This window comes from Rhinopithecus bieti, unplaced genomic scaffold, assembly GCF_001698545.2.
Source record: "Rhinopithecus bieti isolate Rb0 unplaced genomic scaffold, ASM169854v2 scaffold_1234, whole genome shotgun sequence".
Taxonomy (NCBI): Eukaryota; Metazoa; Chordata; class Mammalia; order Primates; family Cercopithecidae; genus Rhinopithecus; species Rhinopithecus bieti.
The window spans coordinates 192,918-210,971 of NW_016803318.1; the positions used below are offsets into that span (position 1 = coordinate 192,918).

The 18,054-nt window shown below is 51.4% G+C and overlaps 2 protein-coding genes across 5 annotated transcripts; one reads left to right on the top strand and one right to left on the bottom strand.

Annotated features, from left to right (window-relative positions):
- The first annotated feature begins 1,225 nt into the window (after positions 1 to 1,225).
- PIAS3 (protein inhibitor of activated STAT 3) lies at positions 1,226 to 12,768 on the top strand. 4 transcript variants are annotated; one of them, XM_017874965.1, is made up of 14 exons: positions 1,226 to 1,420; positions 4,113 to 4,530; positions 4,688 to 4,772; positions 5,015 to 5,065; positions 5,301 to 5,391; positions 6,232 to 6,366; positions 6,550 to 6,655; positions 7,238 to 7,311; positions 7,460 to 7,620; positions 10,136 to 10,269; positions 10,350 to 10,518; positions 10,703 to 10,836; positions 11,020 to 11,057; positions 11,573 to 12,768. In XM_017874965.1, exons 2-14 carry the CDS (start codon positions 4,116 to 4,118, stop codon positions 11,837 to 11,839), a joined length of 1,860 nt encoding a protein of 619 aa, XP_017730454.1. In that variant the 5' UTR covers positions 1,226 to 1,420; positions 4,113 to 4,115; the 3' UTR covers positions 11,840 to 12,768. The 4 variants fall into 4 exon arrangements, 3 of the variants coding, with proteins under 3 accessions (XP_017730454.1, XP_017730443.1, XP_017730434.1); XM_017874954.1 differs by lacking the exon at positions 1,226 to 1,420 and adding an exon at positions 2,018 to 2,129; XR_001886169.1 differs by lacking the exon at positions 1,226 to 1,420 and adding an exon at positions 3,684 to 3,791 and having other exon boundaries at positions 10,136 to 10,238.
- Positions 12,334 to 16,384, bottom strand: NUDT17 (nudix hydrolase 17). Its single transcript, XM_017875013.1, has 8 exons — positions 15,511 to 16,384; positions 15,137 to 15,320; positions 14,879 to 14,904; positions 14,647 to 14,739; positions 13,951 to 14,049; positions 13,569 to 13,705; positions 13,027 to 13,178; positions 12,334 to 12,914 (listed from the first exon to the last, which is right to left on the bottom strand). The coding sequence occupies exons 1-8, from the start codon at positions 15,847 to 15,849 to the stop codon at positions 12,811 to 12,813; spliced, it is 1,134 nt and encodes a 377-aa protein (XP_017730502.1). The 5' UTR covers positions 15,850 to 16,384; the 3' UTR covers positions 12,334 to 12,810.
- Between the last annotated feature and the right edge of the window lie 1,670 nt (positions 16,385 to 18,054).

The following is an 18,054-nucleotide window of genomic DNA, read 5'->3' on the forward strand; positions in this document are numbered from 1 at the left end:
TTGGGCCTAGTTCCAGTTCAACAGGTGCCTGGGAATATTGGTAGGCTGGAACCTTCAATCTTTGGCCTGGGTAGGGTCTTAGGAGGAGGATTATACTGAAGACTTAAGCTAAATAAAAGGCTTCTTCCTATTTATCAAAGAACTTTTTTTGGTATGCTTATTATAGGTTTAACATGTCTTGTCCCTGCTGCTAGACTGTGAACTCCTGCAAGGCTTTTATGTCCTCAGCACCTAATGATCCCTGATAAGCACTCAAATATTTATTGAACAAATATGCAGCCAACTATAAAATGCTGTGAGTTTCTCAATATGTAGTAAGGGTACATTTCCCTTAAGTTGGTATTTTCTGGGCCAGGCATGGCGGCTCACGCCTGTAATCCCAGCACTTTGGGCGGCTGAGGCCAGGCGGATGGATCACGAGGTCAGGAGTTTGAGACCAGCCTGACCAATATGGTGAAACCCTGTCTCTACTAAAAATACAAAATTAGCCGGGCGTGGTGACGCAGGCCTGTAATCTCAGCTATTCGGGAGGCTGAGGCAGGAGAATTGCTTGAACCCGGGAGGCGGAGGTTATAGTGAGACAAGTTGCGCCACTGCACCCCAGCCTGGGTGACAGAGTAAGACTCCGTCTCAACATAAATAAATAAATAAATAAATAAATAAATAAATAAATAGGTATCTCCATGGAAACAAACAGATTTAATGTGGGGCCTGCATGTGAGTGATCAGCTTGGTTGGGATGGGGCCTCTGGAGGGTCCAAGGCTTTGGAGGAAGGAGAGTGAGTAGGTAGTTCAGAGAGGGACAGAAAGATCCCTTTTGTTGGCAAGAAAACCCCTCTGTTCATCTTCAGCTACGCCAAAGGTATGGGGGCTCTGGTGGAGGTATTGTGCACGGGTATCTGGAATAGTTACTGTTAGGTACACTCTGGATTCAGTAGCCCAGGCTTTGCCCTAGGGAGAGACAGTTGTCATTTCAAGGAAGACTGCTTTATACGGTCAGACACCTGGTTCACACGGCCTTAGCAGCCGCGTGCCACCACCCCAATCCCACACATAAGCGTGAGGGGTCATAGAGGTAGTGAGAATGATGGGATCCAAGAATCTCATCTCTCCAGATCCACTCACACCAGGAGTTAATCGCTCCAGCGCCGGGCTCTGAGTCCCTCCCTTTCTCGCCCGAGCTCCGCCTCCCTTCCCTCTCGGCCGTCCTGGCGGGCTTCCCGTGGAGGGGGCGGCCCCAGCCCGAGCGCTAGGCCGGGCGGAGCTCCGGCCCGGGCGGAGCCGCGGCCGCCGCGTCCGGCCGCTGGACCGAACTTCTGCCGTGCGGACAGCAGGAGCGGCGCCGAGCCCCATGCCCCCACCTCTCCAGCCCGCCCTCTGAGCCTCCCGAACCCTCTCTCCATTTCCCACAACTGTGCTGGTAAGTCCCGCTCCCCGCACCAAACTTTTTTTGCTGCTGAGTCCTACGATCGGACCACGAGCTGCATTGTAGTTGGTGTGGGGGGGAGGAGGAGAGGGTGAATTGAGCATAGCTCTCTTGAACTGAATGCCGACTCCACGGCTTCCCTAAGACGGATCAGCGCTCGCCCATTTCCCGAGTTGGAAGACCTCTCGATTTTAGTTGCTTAAACTTATGTAGAGATGGAGATGAGGGTTTGCGCTCCAACTTTGCTACCCCCTCCCCCATTTCTCTGAGCTCTAGCAGTTCCCGATACTTTCCCTCCATCTTTCAAGTATCTTTGGCTCCCTAAAAGCTTGTCCCCTCCCAACTCTGCCGTGGCAAAGCCCCCCTCCACCAGGCACTTCGGGCCCGCCTCCTCTTCGTTGCCCTAGGGGACCCCGCGATCTTGGGGGCCATAAACTCCCTCTGGGGCTACGCGTCCTGCCAACCGGCAGCAGACGTGTAGCTGCTGGGTCCGCTGTGGAGGGAGGGGCTCAGGCTGGGGCTAGTCTGAAGCCAGGCGGGCGGGGCCGGGAAGGGGAGGTATAGGGGGCCGGACGGGGCGGAGCAGGCGGTATTTGCGGCCGGCGCCAGGGTGGAGAGTTGTGCGCCGGTCCCTGGGCCTGAGCTCCGGCTCCGGCTAGGGCGCCTGCGATGTCTCAAGATGGCGGAGCTGGGCGAATTAAAGGTACCGGCCCCCTCCCCCATCCCCATCTGGACTGATTCCGGCGGTACGCCGTGTCCGGGAAGCGACCGAGACTGGGTGCCGGGGCTCGGGTGGGCGCCGACGACGTGGCAGGCACGGGCTGCTGAGGATGGGAAAGAAGTGGCTGAGAGCGAGGAAGGGGCTGCGGCGGGGCTCCGGGGGCGGGGCTGCGGGGCAGATGTAGGGGTGGGGCCGAGGGGAATTGCAGCTGTTGGGGTTGAGGCGCAGGGGCGGGGACGAAGGGTAGAAGTCGGATTTAGTAGTAGGGGCAGTTGTTGGGGTAGGGCCAGGGGAAAAGCTGCTATACAGGCACTGGGGGCTAGTCGATCGAGGCCAAGAGATGCGACAGTAGGGGGCAGATGCAGGGATGGGACCGCGGGGCAGATGTAGGGGAGGCTCCGGGGAAAAGGCAGCTGAAAGGGTAGGGTCTTTGGGGCTACTCTCGGCATCCGAGCTTTGGGAAATACCAGTAGGCGGCTGAGATGCAGGGGGCGGGGCTGTGCGGGCCGATACCTCGAGGGGTGGGGCAGAAGCATCCTGGAGGCTCAGAGGAAGGTCCTGCCTTAGTGAATCGCGGTGTTTGGGCAGAGGCAGAGGCATGTGAAACTATGGGATAGAAAGGAGGGAAGTTATAGGGAAAGCTAATGGAAAAAATAAGACAGGACAGAGGAGATAAAGATGGGGAGAAAGAGGAGCAAGTTTCTCATCACATTCCACAAAAGGGGTCCAAGACAAAGCCTCCTGTGCGAAGAACTGTGTAGGGCTAGCAAGCCCTGCCCATGACAGGATCTCCCAGAGATTCACAGAAGGGAGTCCTCCCTCTAAGGAGAGCGCTCCCCTCCTTCTGCCACACAGAGTTTGGAGGGTGACCACGTCTGAGGACATCTCATATAGAACCTTAAACCACCGAGTTCATCTCCATGCCTCCTGGTTTTCTTCTGCCCTTTGAAATGGAGCTATGGTCCTGGGCAGTCTGGAGGTCTAGCCACTGGGCCCAGCTACCTTCAGGGAATTTGCAATTCTGTGCCCTGACTCAGAGGCTTTTCCTTCATTCACCCAGGGTCTCTGTTTAGACCTCTGCCCTCTCCTCTTCCACCCGTGTAGAGGGGCTGTAGGTTGTACAGGAGTATTATTTTCTCTATGTAGGAGAGACGCCAGATAATGGTTCCTGGCAGATAGAGTAAACAGGCAGGATACTTGGACTCAGTGAATCACTGTTAATCTCCTCAACCTAAGTTTTGGTCCTGTTTCCCTTCCAGAAAAATAGGACTAAGTTGTGGGGAGGGGGCGGTTATATAAATGATTCCAAGAAAGGATCTAGGGGAGTAATGAGCATTGAACCCTGACCTGATAACCCCGGCCCACAGAAGCTTCAGAGGCTTGGGGGAAATAGTCGAGGAATTAAGGTGGTTTGGAGGGGTGGGCTGAAGGGCACAATCCTCCAGCCACCTGGCCCCTTTCTTCCCCGTGGGGCTGTCTGGCTTGAATCCTCTTGTCTCTCCCTCCTCCCTGTCTCCTATCCTCTTCCCAGGAGGCTGGGATGAGTTTGAGAATCTGAGAAAGGGCAAGAGAGGAGATAAGCAGCTTAAAGGAGAGTCCAGACTAGAGGCAGGGATGGAGGCGGAAGGCTGTATGAACTTGGAGGTGTGTCTGAGCGTGGCTTGCTGTCTGCCATTCCCTGCCCCACTCTGGCCACTTCCAGGCCTGGGGAGATAGACAGTGTTGCTCAAGCTTGGGGTGGGCGGGGGGTGGTGATGATGCTGACCTGATGGTTGCTAAAGTGGGACTGAGATGTCCCTTTGGATAGGTTGACTACCTGGCAGTAATCCACTAGCTGTGAAGCATCATCTTTCCCGTTAGTGCTGGAGGGAAAAAGGCACTGCCCACCTGGTAGCTCAGCCCATGTCTTGGCAGGGCAGGCCTGTGCAAGGGAGGATTCTCAAGCTTCTCTGTTCTTCTCCACAGCACATGGTGATGAGTTTCCGGGTGTCTGAGCTTCAGGTGCTTCTTGGCTTTGCTGGCCGGAACAAGAGTGGGCGGAAGCACGAGCTCCTGGCCAAGGCCCTGCACCTCCTGAAGTCCAGCTGTGCCCCTAGCGTCCAGATGAAGATCAAAGAGCTGTACCGACGACGCTTTCCCCGGAAGACCCTGGGGCCCTCTGATCTCTCCCTTCTCTCTTTGCCCCCTGGCACCTCTCCTGTAGGCTCCCCTGGTCCTCTAGCTCCCATTCCCCCAACCCTCTTGGCCCCTGGCACCCTGCTGGGCCCCAAGCGTGAGGTGGACATGCACCCCCCTCTGCCCCAGCCTGTGCACCCTGATGTCACCATGAAACCATTGCCCTTCTATGAAGTCTACGGGGAGCTCATCCGGCCCACCACCCTTGGTATGGCTCTTTGTGGTCCCTTAGTCTTCTGGACTCCCTACCTGTTCCCTAAACATTTCTTAGGCTTTAGTCCTATGGGATCAGCGACCTGGGATGGGGGTGATTTCTGTGGCTGCCTGTGCATGGGCTTGGAATAACTGCCCCTTTCTGTCCTCAGCATCCACTTCTAGCCAGCGGTTTGAGGAAGCGCACTTTACCTTTGCCCTCACACCCCAGCAAGTGCAGCAGATTCTTACATCCAGGTACATCTCTTCCAGTCTTCCTCCTTCATCCCTGGGGGGTTACCCCTGGACTCTGCTTTCTGACTTTCTTCTCTTCTGCCCTGCGCTTTTCCCTATCCATCCTCCTGTACCTACTTGTCTCTCATTCTTTTGTGTGTCTCTTCTCTATCCTCCGGACATCTAACTTTCAGCCTCTCTGTGCGTTCACCCCTGCCCTCTGGGGGCTACATGCTGACATCTCTTCGTCTCCCTCCCTGTTACAGAGAGGTTCTGCCAGGAGCGAAATGTGATTATACCATACAGGTGCAGCTAAGGTGAGTTCATCCTCCTTATGCTGGGTACCCATTAGGGGTAGGAGTGAAGTAGGAGTATGACAGATACCCTTACAAGATGTCACTGCTCTGCCACTGCCTACTGCAGCCCTGGGACTCTTGTTGGATGCTGAGGGCTACAGACATCTATGACTGATTTTCTGGGGTTCCCTGTCTCTGCCAGATTCAGCTAAAGAAATTTCTTCCCAGTCTTTCTTCCTTTCTCATCTCTTACCAGGTTCTGTCTCTGTGAGACCAGCTGCCCCCAGGAAGATTATTTTCCCCCCAACCTCTTTGTCAAGGTCAATGGGAAACTGTGCCCCCTGCCGGTAAATGCTCTCCCCTTCTTCTGTCAGTAATCCCTTTCCGTTTCAGTTCATAAATATTAACTACAAACCTGTTCTGAAAGAGGTGTGCCTAGCACAGTGCGTGGCACATAGTAGGTGCTCAGTTTACTGACTGAATCAGTATCATCTCAAGAGTATTAAGATAGGGCTGAACAAAGGTTCTGTGAGAACTCGGAGGAGGACATTAGTTCAACCCGAGATTTAAGAAAGACTTCTTTTTTTTTTTTTTTTTTGAAACAGAGGGCTTGCTCTGTCACCCAGGCTGGAGTGCAGTGGCGCGATATTGGCTCACTGCAACTGCTGTCTCCTGAGTTCAAGCGATTCTCTTGCCTCAGCCTCCCAAGTAGCTGGGATTACAGGTGCCCGCCACCCTGCCCGGCTAATTTTTATATTTTTAGTAGAGACGGGGTTTTACCATGTTAGCCAGGCTGGTCTCGAACTCCTGACCTTAGGTGATCTGCCCACCTCAGCTTCCTAAAGTGCTGGGATTACAGGCGTGAGCCACTGCACCTGGCCAGAGAGACTTATAAGTCATGACCCCAGAGCTGAGAGTTGGAAAAGGTGAGGCATCCTTATTCCTCCTCCTCAGGGACTCAGTGAGTGGGTTCCTTTTTTCTCCCCAGGAGTGAACCCCACACACAGCCCGAGACAGTGCTCCAGTTTTGTGAGCCACTGAATGGGCCTCCATCCCCTTGGTCAGTGAGTGAGGGAGTTGGCCTTCCCTCCAGTGAGTGAATAACCCGAGACAAGATATCCTTTGTTGAAAGAGCAGAGCCCCTTCCCAGAGCCACTTCTCCACTGACCGGTCCCTCCCTTCTCCAGGGTTACCTTCCCCCAACCAAGAATGGGGCTGAGCCCAAGAGGCCCAGCCGCCCCATCAACATCACACCTCTGGCTCGACTCTCAGCCACTGTTCCCAACACCATTGTGGTCAATTGGTCATCTGAGTTCGGACGGGTGAGCACAGCTAAAGCAGGGTGCCTGGAAAAGCCTGCTGAGGGTGAAGGGGAACCATCCAGTGTCCTGGGTTGGGGAAGCATTTTTCTCTTTATGGGTCTGTCTCTGGTCCTCATGGAACAAAAGTGGGCAGTGGTGGTATGAGAAGCAGAGGCTAATTGTCTACCCCCTACCTCCAAGTAGAATTACTCCTTGTCTGTGTACCTGGTGAGGCAGTTGACTGCAGGAACCCTTCTACAAAAACTTAGAGCAAAGGGTATCCGGAACCCAGACCACTCGCGGGCACTGAGTGAGTAACGTCTTTCCTCTCTTCCTCACCTGATCTGGATCCAAGTCTTCCTGGCCCTCCAGTCTTCATAATTAAACCCATACCTCTTTTTTGACAACTTACTTCCCTTCTCACATGAACCGCATCCCTCCCCCTCTACCCCTGACCAGTCTTCCAGTCTTTATAGTTGAAGTTGGACCACTCCCAGGCAGTGAGTGACACCCTTGCATTTCCATTTATGTATCTGCTTTGCACCTCACAGTCCCTAACTCCAGCCGTGCTAGAATATGGGCTCTCTGGACTGGAAAGAATCTTAGGGATCCTCTAATCTAACCCTCACATGATGCTTCAACTCCTCCACATCATCTCTAACGTAGCCAGAGTGTCACCCGGCTATGTTTAAGCATCTTCAGGGATGGGAAAATCCCTACACCCAGCCTTTATCATCCATATCCCAGACCGCTCCATGTGACGTCCCACTGGCCCCCAAAGACACTCCACCCAGCACCCTCTCAGCCAGAGCCATCTGTTCCTGGCCTTACCAGCTCCTGGGCTTCCTTCAGCCTTGCTGACCCCATGGCTCTGGCCTCACTTTTGTTTCAGTCAAGGAGAAATTGACTGCTGATCCTGACAGTGAGGTGGCCACTACGAGTCTCCGGGTGTCACTCATGTGCCCGGTGGGTAAAAGGGGAGAAGGGAACAGGGTGGGAAGGGAGTTGGGTTTAGCTTGTGGACTTTGATGAGGGTTCCTAGGAATACTGGAGTGAAGTTTTCTGGGATGAAACCAGAGTGGAGCCTCTGACAAGAGAAATTACTTCTCCTCAGCTAGGGAAGATGCGCCTCACTGTCCCTTGTCGTGCCCTCACCTGCGCCCACCTGCAGAGCTTCGATGCTGCCCTTTATCTACAGATGAATGAGAAGAAGCCCACGTGGACATGTCCTGTGTGTGACAAGAAGGCTCCCTATGAATCTCTTATCATTGATGGGTAGGGCCATTTTGCTTCCTCTTACCTAGGACATCCACTAGGACCCTCTTTTCTTTGTTATTTCTTTTCTTTTTTTTTTTTTTTTTTTTTTTTGAGATGGAGTCTTACTCTGTTGCTCAGGCTGGAGTGCAGTGGTGCAATCTTGGCTCACTGCAACCTCCACCTCCTGGGTTCAGGCGATTCTTCTGCCTCAGCCTCCTGAGTAGCTGGGATTACAGGTGCGTGCCACCACGCCTGGCTAATTTTTATATCTTTAGTAGAGACGGGGTTTCACCATGTTGGCCAGGCTGGTCTTGAACTCCTGACCTCAGGTGATCTGTCCACCTCGGCCTCCCAAAGTGCTGGGATTACAGGTGTGAGACACCATGCCCAGTCTATATTTCTTTTTTTTTTTTTTTTTTTTTTTTTGAGACAGAAGTCTTGCTCTGCGCCCGAGCTGGAGTGCAGTGGCCGGAATCTCAGCTCACTGCAAGCTCCGCCTCGCCGGGTCACAGCCATTCTTCACTGCTCAGGCCTCCCAAGTAGCTGGGCCTACAGGCGCCCGCCTCCTCGCCCGGTCTAGCTTTTTTTGTATTTTTTTTTAGGATAGACGGGGTTTCACCGTGTTATCCAGGATGGTCTCGATCTCCTGACCTCGTGATCCGCCCGTCTCGGCCTCCCAAAGTGCTGGGATTACAGGCTTGAGCCACTGCGCCCGGCCATTTCTTTTTTAGCCACCACCTCCTTTAGGGTTTTTAATTTATATGGCTTACTTCTCACATGAACCCCAGTTCTCACCGTATCTATCTCTTTTGCCAATTTGTGTGTGTGTGTGTGTATGTGCGTGTGTGTGGAGTGGGAGAGCAATATTAAGGACTTAGTATATACAAGGCATCTTGCTGAGTACTTTAAATGAGTTATCTCTTTGAATCCTCACAATAACCCTATGGACTGGGTGCAGTGGCTCACATTTGTAATTCCAACACTGGAAGGCCAACATGGGAAGATCATTTGAGGCTAGGAATCTGAGACCAGCCTGGGCAGCATAGTAAGACCCTCTCTCTATAAAAAATTAAGAAAGTTAGCCAGACATGGTATAATAGCTCATGACTGTAGTCTTAGCTGCTCAGGAGGCTGAGCGGGGAGGAAGGTTTGAACCCAGGAGTTTGAGGCTGTAATGAGCTACGACTGCATTACTGCACCCCAGCCTGGGCAACAGATTGAGACCCTGTCTCAAAAAAAGAAATAATCCTATGATTGGCTAGTGACACTCAGCCAGAAAAAAAAAAAAAAGGAAAACAAAAACCCTATGAGATAGGTAGTATCATTACACATGAGGAAACTGAGGCCGAGAGAGATTGAATCTTGCTTAAGGTTATATTGTTAAGTGGCAGAGCTGGTGTACTGAACTGTCATAGTATATCACCTGTAACAACTACCTGACTTCCCACTGAGCATTGCAGTAAGGTTCTTTTGAGGGCCTGGAAGTTCTGATCTTTTGATCTTGCTAGTCTTAACCCCTTTTTGGAATCTACATTATGGTTCTTGTTCCCAGTCCCCCCCGACAGTTTTTTTTTGTGTTTGTTTATTTGTCTGTTTTTGAGACAGGGTCTTGTTCTGTTGCCCAGACTGGAGTATAGTAGCACAATCATAGCTCACTGCAGCCTCGACCTCCTGGCCCCAAGTGATCCTCCCACCTTGGCCTCCCAAAGTGCTGGGATTGCAGGCATGAGCTACCATGCCTGGCCCAGGCTGGAGTGGTATGGCACAGTCTTATGATCTCGACTCACTGCAACCTCTGCCTCCCGGGTTCAAGCAATTCTCCTGCCTCAGCCTCCCAAGTAGCTGGGATTACAGGCATGTGCTGCCACATCTGGCTAATTTTGTATTTTTGGTAGAGATGGGATTTCACCATGTTGGCCAGGCTGGTCTCGAACTCCTGACCTCAGGTGATCTACCCGCCTCGACCTTTGAAAGTGTGATTACAGGCGTGAGCCACAGTGCCGGCCTTTTTTTTTTTTTTTTTTTTTTTGAGGCAGAGCCTTGCTCTGTTGCCCAAGGTGGAGAACAGTGGTGTGATCTAGCCTTACTGCAACCTCTGCCTCCCAGGTTCAAGTGATTCTCCTGCCTCAGCCTCCCAAGTAGCTGGGATTATAGGCATGTGCCACCACACCTGGCTAATTTTTGTATTTTTAGTAGAGATGAGGTTTCACCATGTTGGCCAGGCTGGTCTTGAACTCCAAGCCTCAAGTGATTCACCTGTCTCTACCTCCCAAAGTGCTGGGATTACAGGCGTGAGCCACTTCACCCGGCCTCAGATTGTATTTATTTTAAAACCTGTTACTTAGTTTGCAAAGCTCTTTTACATACCTTCTGTTATTTGATTCCAACAACTCAGAGAGGTCCAGTAGGATGGATAATGTCCTTATTTTACAGATGAGGAAACTGAGGTACAGGAAGGTGAGTTATAGAACTCTCTGGCTACTGTTCTGCTCATTTCCCAGCCCCATGAATTTTCATCTCTCTCCTCCCCCAGTTTATTTATGGAGATTCTTAGTTCCTGTTCAGATTGTGATGAGATCCAATTCATGGAAGATGGATCCTGGTGCCCAATGAAACCCAAGAAGGAGGCATCTGAGGTTTGCCCCCCGCCAGGGTATGGGCTGGATGGTGAGTGACCCCCTGTTCCCCAGCTAAGCTAAATCTTGGATGGCCTCTTCTCTGAGACATAGTCTTCGTAATATCCGCAGGCCTCCAGTACAGCCCAGTCCAGGAGGGAAATCCATCGGAGAATAAGAAGAAGGTCGAAGTTATTGACTTGACAATAGAAAGTTCATCAGATGAGGAGGATCTGCCCCCTACCAAGAAGCACTGTTCTGTCACCTCAGCTGCCATCCCGGCCCTACCTGGAAGCAAAGGGTATGAGAAAATAGGCTGAATCTACAGCAAAAGGGACAGGGGAAGAAGTCAGGAATGCTTTCTGATCATTGGACAAAGCCTGGGGCAAGAGAAATGTGGAGGGGACAGAGAGGGAACCTGGGGACCTGAGCTGGGTGAGGGCATCTGTGGTTTGCTGGCTGCCTCAGCTCTTCTCTACCCACAGAGTCCTGACGTCTGGCCACCAGCCATCCTCGGTGCTAAGGAGCCCTGCCATGGGTGCGTTGGGTGGGGATTTCCTGTCCAGTCTCCCACTACATGAGTACCCACCTGCCTTCCCACTGGGAGCCGATATCCAAGGTATGACATGGATCATAAGATGGACCCTGCACTGCCACACCCTCCCCAGAGCTACATTAGAACCCCTGTTCCTTCTTAAAGCTTCCTGCTTCTCCTGCAAGGGGCCACAGTCCAAAGTGCTTTGTCTTTTGGTGGTAAAGGGGTCAGATAGGAGGTTGATTTTGATTTTTCTTTTCTTGCCAGGTTTAGATTTATTTTCATTTCTTCAGACAGAGAGTCAGGTAAGTGGTTCTTTCTTCAGAAAGTCTCAGATCTCTGAAGTTTCCTTTCTAGGCACTGATGGGACCCCTCCCTCTCTTATGATCTCTGGGGATGTAAATCTGCTTTTCTGTGAGGGCAGTGGGGTGTAGGTAGCTTATTACTCTCCTCAGCCCCACTGGTAGTTCCTGAGATTCCTACTTAGGCCTCCTTCCTAGATCCCCTGTTACTATTCTGCCCCGGCCTACTCACCCCCACCCCCGTGTGCACTTGGAGCACCATGCCTGCCCTAACTGGACATTCCACACATTTCAGACACCCACAAAGCCAAGAACCTAGCAAGTTGGAGGAGCTCTCTCAAGGCAGGGAAAGGGGAAGGGTGTGGGGAAGTAGGGGAAAGAGGGAGAGGCTCTCCCTTTTCTCAGAGAATACCTTGGGATCCACAGGGGTTGATTGCCCCCATATGGCATTTCTGAGATGAGTGACTGGGAGGGGAAGTCAGGATGAGATCTTCAACTATGTCCTTGATTATTCCTAGCACTATGGCCCCTCCGTCATCACCTCACTAGATGAACAGGATGCCCTTGGCCACTTCTTCCAGTACCGAGGGACCCCTTCTCACTTTCTGGGCCCACTGGCCCCCACGTTGGGGAGCTCCCACCGCAGTGCCACTCCGGCGCCCCCTCCTGGCCGTGTCAGCAGCATTGTGGCCCCTGGGGGGGCCTTGAGGGAGGGGCATGGAGGACCCCTACCCTCAGGTCCTTCTTTGACTGGCTGTCGGTCAGACATCATTTCCCTGGACTGAGTTCCTTGGAGTATGGAAACTTCACTGTCCCCCAACACTGAGCAAGTGTGCTGTGGAGTCCCAACCCCAGCTACTCTGATCCCTCTGCTGGCTCTGGCCAAGGGCCAGACCGACCTTCACAGATGCCTACTTTTGGCTTCATCTCTGCCTGACAAGGCCAGCACCCAAAGGGTTAATATTTAACCTCTTTTTAAGGACACTGGGGTTTGTTTTTGGAAATGTTCTTTAGATGGTGGCACATTCCTTTGGGTATGTTAACCTAGGCAGTGGGAGGTAAATGGGATGGGATGTGAGCTGGGAGAAGGGCTGAACCCTCAGCCTCTACTGTGTCTAGAGCCTCTTGGGAAAGGGGCACCTCTCGAACCCCAAATGTTCTCTCTTCTTATCCCCCAAACCCATGGCTCTATTTCTTCTTCACATCCATTGTCTCTTCATGTCCATTCCATTCCCTTCCCTTCGGCCACGCAGACAGGTGGAAAAACTGAGACAGGCAGTTTCAGAGATGGACAGAGAACTTTATTTTGGATTGTGGATGTGGATTTTTTTGTACATAAATAAGAAAAACCAAAATACTCCAAAGATGACTTCCCCTGCCTCCTACTCCAGTATGACAGAGGAGGATGTAAGGCCTTAGCCATGATCCCCCAGTGGTTTGGGAGTCAGGCCCGGCCTATTGCTTGGGTCTCTCTCTATTTATATATTTAAGTTCACAGTGTTTCTTATTCTGCCCTAAGCTTCTAGAGGCTCATGGCCCTGTGGTTAGGCCTGGCTCATTCTGCACCTTTCCAGGGAGGTGGGAGGACCCTGTGCCCTCCTTCCCAATCCTCTTTTTCAGGCTCATCCAAGGCCTGGGACCTATGTTGTAATTTTACTTTTTATTCCTAAAGTTGTGGTGAAGCTCTCACCCATAATAAAGGTTGTGAATGTTCTGTGAGTGTCACGGAGATGGGCTAGGGAGGGGATTTTACACTTCACTTTCCAGACCCCTGGTTTGGGGGAAGAGGGTCCATGTTCCATTCTTCCTTTGCTGGCCCTGGGTCCAGGTGAGCTGCACTTTTACACGGTGGGGGTGTTCCATGGAGGAAATCCCAGAGAGGCTGTCCTTCCTTCCTTTACCGCATGCCTGTAAAAACTGGACCATTCCAGCCCAGTACTGTGGAGCTCTCCAGTCCTTTTTCACTTTTACCTGCCCAGATGTTGCAGCCAGAGCCTGAGGGCAAACTTGGTTCCAGTGCTGACTCTCTCTTTGCCCTCTGCCATGGTTGGGATCATCCGCAGCAGGGTGGACATGGGCAGGACCAGAGGTCGGGCTCTTCCATCCTCTTCTAGTTCCAGTGCACTGCATAGTGACAACTCCTGTTGGGGCTGTGCCTTGTAGCTTACAAAGAACTTACATGTATGTGAGGTCCCCGAATCCTCCCAACTACCACAGGAGGTGGTGGGTGTTGATCTCATTTGCAGAAAGGAAACAGGTTCAAGGAGGGTTAAATGACTTGCCCCTCTGTTAGAACTGACACTTAGACCTTCAGTGCTAGCCAGTTAGAGCACGAATCCTTGGGGTTTGATGGTCAGTGTCTTAGATCTCATGGACCTTCTTAATTATCACCTGACCCACTCTCTTTAAATCTCCCCACACCACCAAATTCCATCCTGAGGAGAGGATAGACGCTGTACTTCTCAACACGAATATGCTGGTGTATTAGAGGCTGAGGGAGAAGCTCTTACTTACAGGACAGAGGGTGGTACGTCCTGTGGGAGAAGTCTGGGTGTCTCTGTCCCATCCTCTGTGGCAGCCACTGCAGCAGCTACATCTGGTGCCAGCCACATAAGGGCGCTCACCTCACTTGGGTTTGGTTGGATCCGGGCCTGGGGTCAGACATGATGACCCCTCAGTCATTGCCTCTCCCTGGGATGCCTGTTCGTGATCAAAACCTACCTGCAGTTTTCATGGAGGAAGGCAGGCGCAAGGGGAAAGGGTATTGCATATTCTTGATTATCTCTGACCACCACCCCCCTCCCCCAACCCCTGCCGCCCAGCTCCCAGTCACAGGCAGAACCAGGTTGCTTGGGCTCCCCTGAGCCCTGTTTCCTTCCCTCACTGCCAGCCCTACCTGCAGCTGCTGCTGTGATTCCTGGGAGATCACGAGTAGATACAGAACAATGTGATGGTATTTGGGTAAACCCCAGCTCAGCCTAGGAGGGTAGGCAGACTAGGAAAAGAAAACAGCAAAAGTGAGAACTTTGTCACTTTTTTCCTTTTTTTTTTTAGACGGAGTTTCGCTCGTCACCCAGGCTGGCGTGCAATGGCGTTATCTTGGCTCACTGCAACCTCTGCCTCTTGGGTTCAAGCGATTCTCCAGCCTCAGCCTCCAGAGTAGCTGGGATTACAGGCACCTGCCACCACGCCCAGCTAATTTTTGTATTTTTAGTAGAGACGGGGTTTTGCCATGTTGTCCAGGCTGGTCTTGAACTTCTGACCTCACGTGATCCACCCACCTCGGCCTCCCAAAGTGCTGGGATTACAGGTGTGAGCCACCACACCCGGCCCTTTCTGGCACTTTTTGAGACTTTGTCAATACAGCTTTAGGGTGAAACAAAATGGTGGCCAAAAGCTGAGGGCATGGATGGTATAGATGACACAGCAGGGACATGGGTGAGGGTTATGGATTTGGGGACTCCAGCCCACTTATGTGCTATTGTTTCCCTTGTAGCCAAGGCAGGTAGGGGCTGATCTATGGACTTTGGTGGGTAGTTGTTGAGGTCTGTTGGTTAAATATGGAGGGGCTTCTCCCAGCTCCTTGTCTCACCTCCCATAAACCCAGAGGGACCCAAGAGAACTGGCCCTGGGGCAGGTGTAGTCCACACTCTTCCCAAAGTTCTCGAAGCCCTCCGTCCAGCAGCTGGGAGTCAGAGAGGACACATCAGATTGGCCAGTGCCTGATTCCTCCAAGTCCTTCTGCTTGCCCCTCCCTCAGCCCACACCCAAGGTGTTCCTAGGCATGAGTCTCTTGGCTCAGGTTGGGTCAGCTGACTGGTTACCTCCTCCTCAAGTTCCACGTGCCCACCTGCAACAACAGCGGGGCCAGTAGGTGAATGGTGGTGGTCTTGACCAGGGACCGCCCACTCACTGTTGACATTTATCTCCCCTCCAGTGGACACGGAGTTGCAGTCACTTGTGGCTATGAAGATGCCACATTTTGGGGCCCACTTTATCCTTTTGAGACTGGGGAAAACATTGTTGCGGGGAAAGGGCAAATTTCTTTTCTGTACGTGGGGCCTTGTCCCCAGAATACTCACCCGGGGGTACCCAGAGGTTGGGGGAAACGCTGAGGGTGCGTGCCCTTCTGGTTAGCAAGACGGTCTTGTCGCTGGACTGCAGAATGATGGCCACACCCAAGTCCACACCTCGATCTGTGGGCAGCTCAGCCCCAGGAACCCTGGGCCGCTCGTCCAGGGCCGCAAAAGGGCAGAAAGGGGGTCGCTGGCAGAAGGAATCCAGCTAGTTAAGGCTTCAGAAGTGGGGCGGCACTGGGTGGGCGTGACTTTCAAAAATGGGGCTACCCTGCGCGTTGGAGGCGGGGTTCTCGCCGCCAGTTCCCACCCGATTTCAGTCCCCGTCTTCGGCCCTTCACTGCCCCCCCCTCCCCGCTCTGGGGCCCCTTTCTGCTGACCTGGAGCGGAAGCCTAGCGGAGGCGCCTGGGAAGGGCCTGCTCGAGAGGACAAGCCGTCCTCGCTTCAAGCTGCAGTGAATGGGCCACGGCCCGAGCCCCGGCCCGGCTTCCAGGAGACCACACACACTCCGTGCGAAGCTCACCGACTCCGGACGCCCGGACAAGAGCAGCTGTACCCGCGCCGCGGCCATAACGCGACTCTGGGGTCGCTGCGGCCCGCCTGGCGCCCTCTGGTGGTCTAGCGACGCTTCCCCTTGGAGCGTTCCGCGGGGTCGGAAGGTAGCGGGGTTTCCGAAAGTCCCCGGGAAATCCGGGCACATCTTTTGAGGATGACCCATGGGTATAATATTAAACCACAAAGAATATCTCTAAATGCTCAGCTCCTATTTCCTTCCTATCTTCTCTGTTTAGGACAATGACCCCCAGACCGACTGACTTCAGGACTCACATGTTACTTCCTACCAGCCCTAAGCTGAACTGTAAGCACCCTCTACAGCACTGTGCACACCTGTTACAGCAGGCATCACTTTGAATTCATTATCTCCAAGCGAAACACGCCAAATAACATTTTCGATACCACTTCTCCTTCTTTCACTTCACCCAAATGGCAACCAAGTATGCAGATGCTATCTCCTTAAACTTCCTCAAACCCATGTTCTCTCCAGCCTTCATTCATTGCCCTAGTTTAAGCCTTCCTCATATTTTGCCTGAAATATTATTGCAAGTCTCCAAATAGTCTTGCCCCTACCAGTTCATTCTCTACAGTGCTGCCAGAGTGATGTTTCGTTTTGAGAGTCTCGCACCACCGCCCAGACTGGAGTGCACTGGCGTGATCCCAGCTCACTGCAACCTCCATCTCCTGGGTTGAAGCGATTCTGGTGCTTTAGCTTCCCAAGTAGCTGGGATTACAGGGCGCCCACCACAACGCCTGGCTTTTTTTCTTTTTTTGAGACGGAGTCTTGCTCTGTCACCCAGGCTGGAATGCAGTGGCGCCATCTCGGCTCACTGCAACCTCCACCTCCCTGGTTCAAGTGAATTCTCCTGCCTCAGCCTCCTGAGTAGCTGGGATTACAGGTGCACCCTACCACACCTGGCTAATTTTTAAATTTTTTGTAAAGATGAAATCTCACTATGTTGCCCAGGCTGTTCTTGAACTCCTGGCTTCAGTTGATCCTCCCAGTGTGTTGGGATTATAGGATTGAGCCACCATTAAAATTATTCTTTTAGCTGTTTTGAAATGTACAGTAAATTAATAACTATGCCACCCTGCTGATCTATCCAACACTAGGTCTTATTTCTTCAAACTGTATTATCTGTGCCCACTAATCAACCTCTCTTCATCCTCCCCATCCTTCCTAGCTTCTGGTAATACCAATCTATTCTCTATTTTCTTGCGATCCACTTTTTTAGCTCCCATGTGAGAGAGAACATGCAATATTTGTTTCTGTGCTTGGTTTATTTTACTTAACATAATGACCTCTAATTCCATCCATGTTGCTGCTAATGACAGGATTTCATTCATTCATTCTGGCTGAATAATATGGGCACTTAGGTTGATTCCATGTTTTGGCTATCGTGAATAGTGCTGCAGTAAACATGGGAGTGCAGGTATCTTTTTGATATATTCATTTCTTTCCTTTTGGAGAGAGATATATACCCAGTAGTGGAATTGCTGGAGCATACAGATCTATTTTTAGTTTTTTGAGGAACCTCTGTAGTCTTCCATGGTGGCTGTACCAATTTACATTCCCAATAGTGTACCAGGCAGGGCTTTCCTTTTTCCACATCCTCACTAGCATTCATTCTTTCTGCTTGGTAAAAGTAACTAATTGGGGTGAGATGATATCTCAGTGTGATTTTGATTTCCGTTTCTCTGATTAGTGATGTTGAACATTTTTTGATATATCTGTTGGCCATTTGTATATCTTCTTTTGAAAATACCTATTCAGATCTTTTGGCTATTTTTAAGTTGGATTATTTGTTCTTTTTGCTATTGTTTGAGCTCCTTGTGTATTCTGGTTATTAATCCCTTGTTAAGATAGTTTGCAAATAAAGCATCCTCATCTTTCAAACTATACATTGTCACTTTCTCTGTGTTCCCTTTCCTGCCTGACCCTTTTCCCTTTCTGGCCTGTCTATACATAGTGTTTACTCTTCTACTGTAGCACCTCCAATACTTCCTGGTACTTATGTACTTGCCTCCTCCTACTAGACGGCATGCTTAAAACTTATTAATCTTTATATCTCCAAGGCTTATCCCAGTACTTAGCACAAAACAGGTGCTTAGTAAATGATGGTGATTGGCTTGAGGGCAGAGATGGTGTCTTATCTCTTTGTATGTTGTGTTTAGTATGGTGGCTGGCAATTGTTTGGCACTCAAGTGTTTAAAGAATTAGAAAACACATTGGTGAGACCAAACTGAAAATATTATAAAACAACATTTAACTGCTTTAAATGAATTAAAGCTGCTGGGACAAATTATATCCATGATACTGAGAGAGACAATTTAGCATTGCCAGTTTTAAGGAACCATGAAGAGGAAG

Coding starts and splice junctions, on each gene's coding strand:
- PIAS3 (XM_017874945.1), top strand. CDS start 3,762: ATGGAGGCGGAAGGCTGTATGAACTTGGAG. Junction 6,656..7,237: donor AGACCACTCGCGGGCACTGA/GTGAGTAACGTC, acceptor CTTTTGTTTCAG/TCAAGGAGAAATTGACTGCT. Junction 10,270..10,349: donor GCCAGGGTATGGGCTGGATG/GTGAGTGACCCC, acceptor TAATATCCGCAG/GCCTCCAGTACAGCCCAGTC.
- NUDT17 (XM_017875013.1), bottom strand. CDS start 15,849: ATGGGTCATCCTCAAAAGATGTGCCCGGATTTCCCGGGGACTTTCGGA. Junction 15,321..15,510: donor CCGCTAGGCTTCCGCTCCAG/GTCAGCAGAAAG, acceptor TCCTTCTGCCAG/CGACCCCCTTTCTGCCCTTT. Junction 13,706..13,950: donor AATCACAGCAGCAGCTGCAG/GTAGGGCTGGCA, acceptor GTCTGACCCCAG/GCCCGGATCCAACCAAACCC.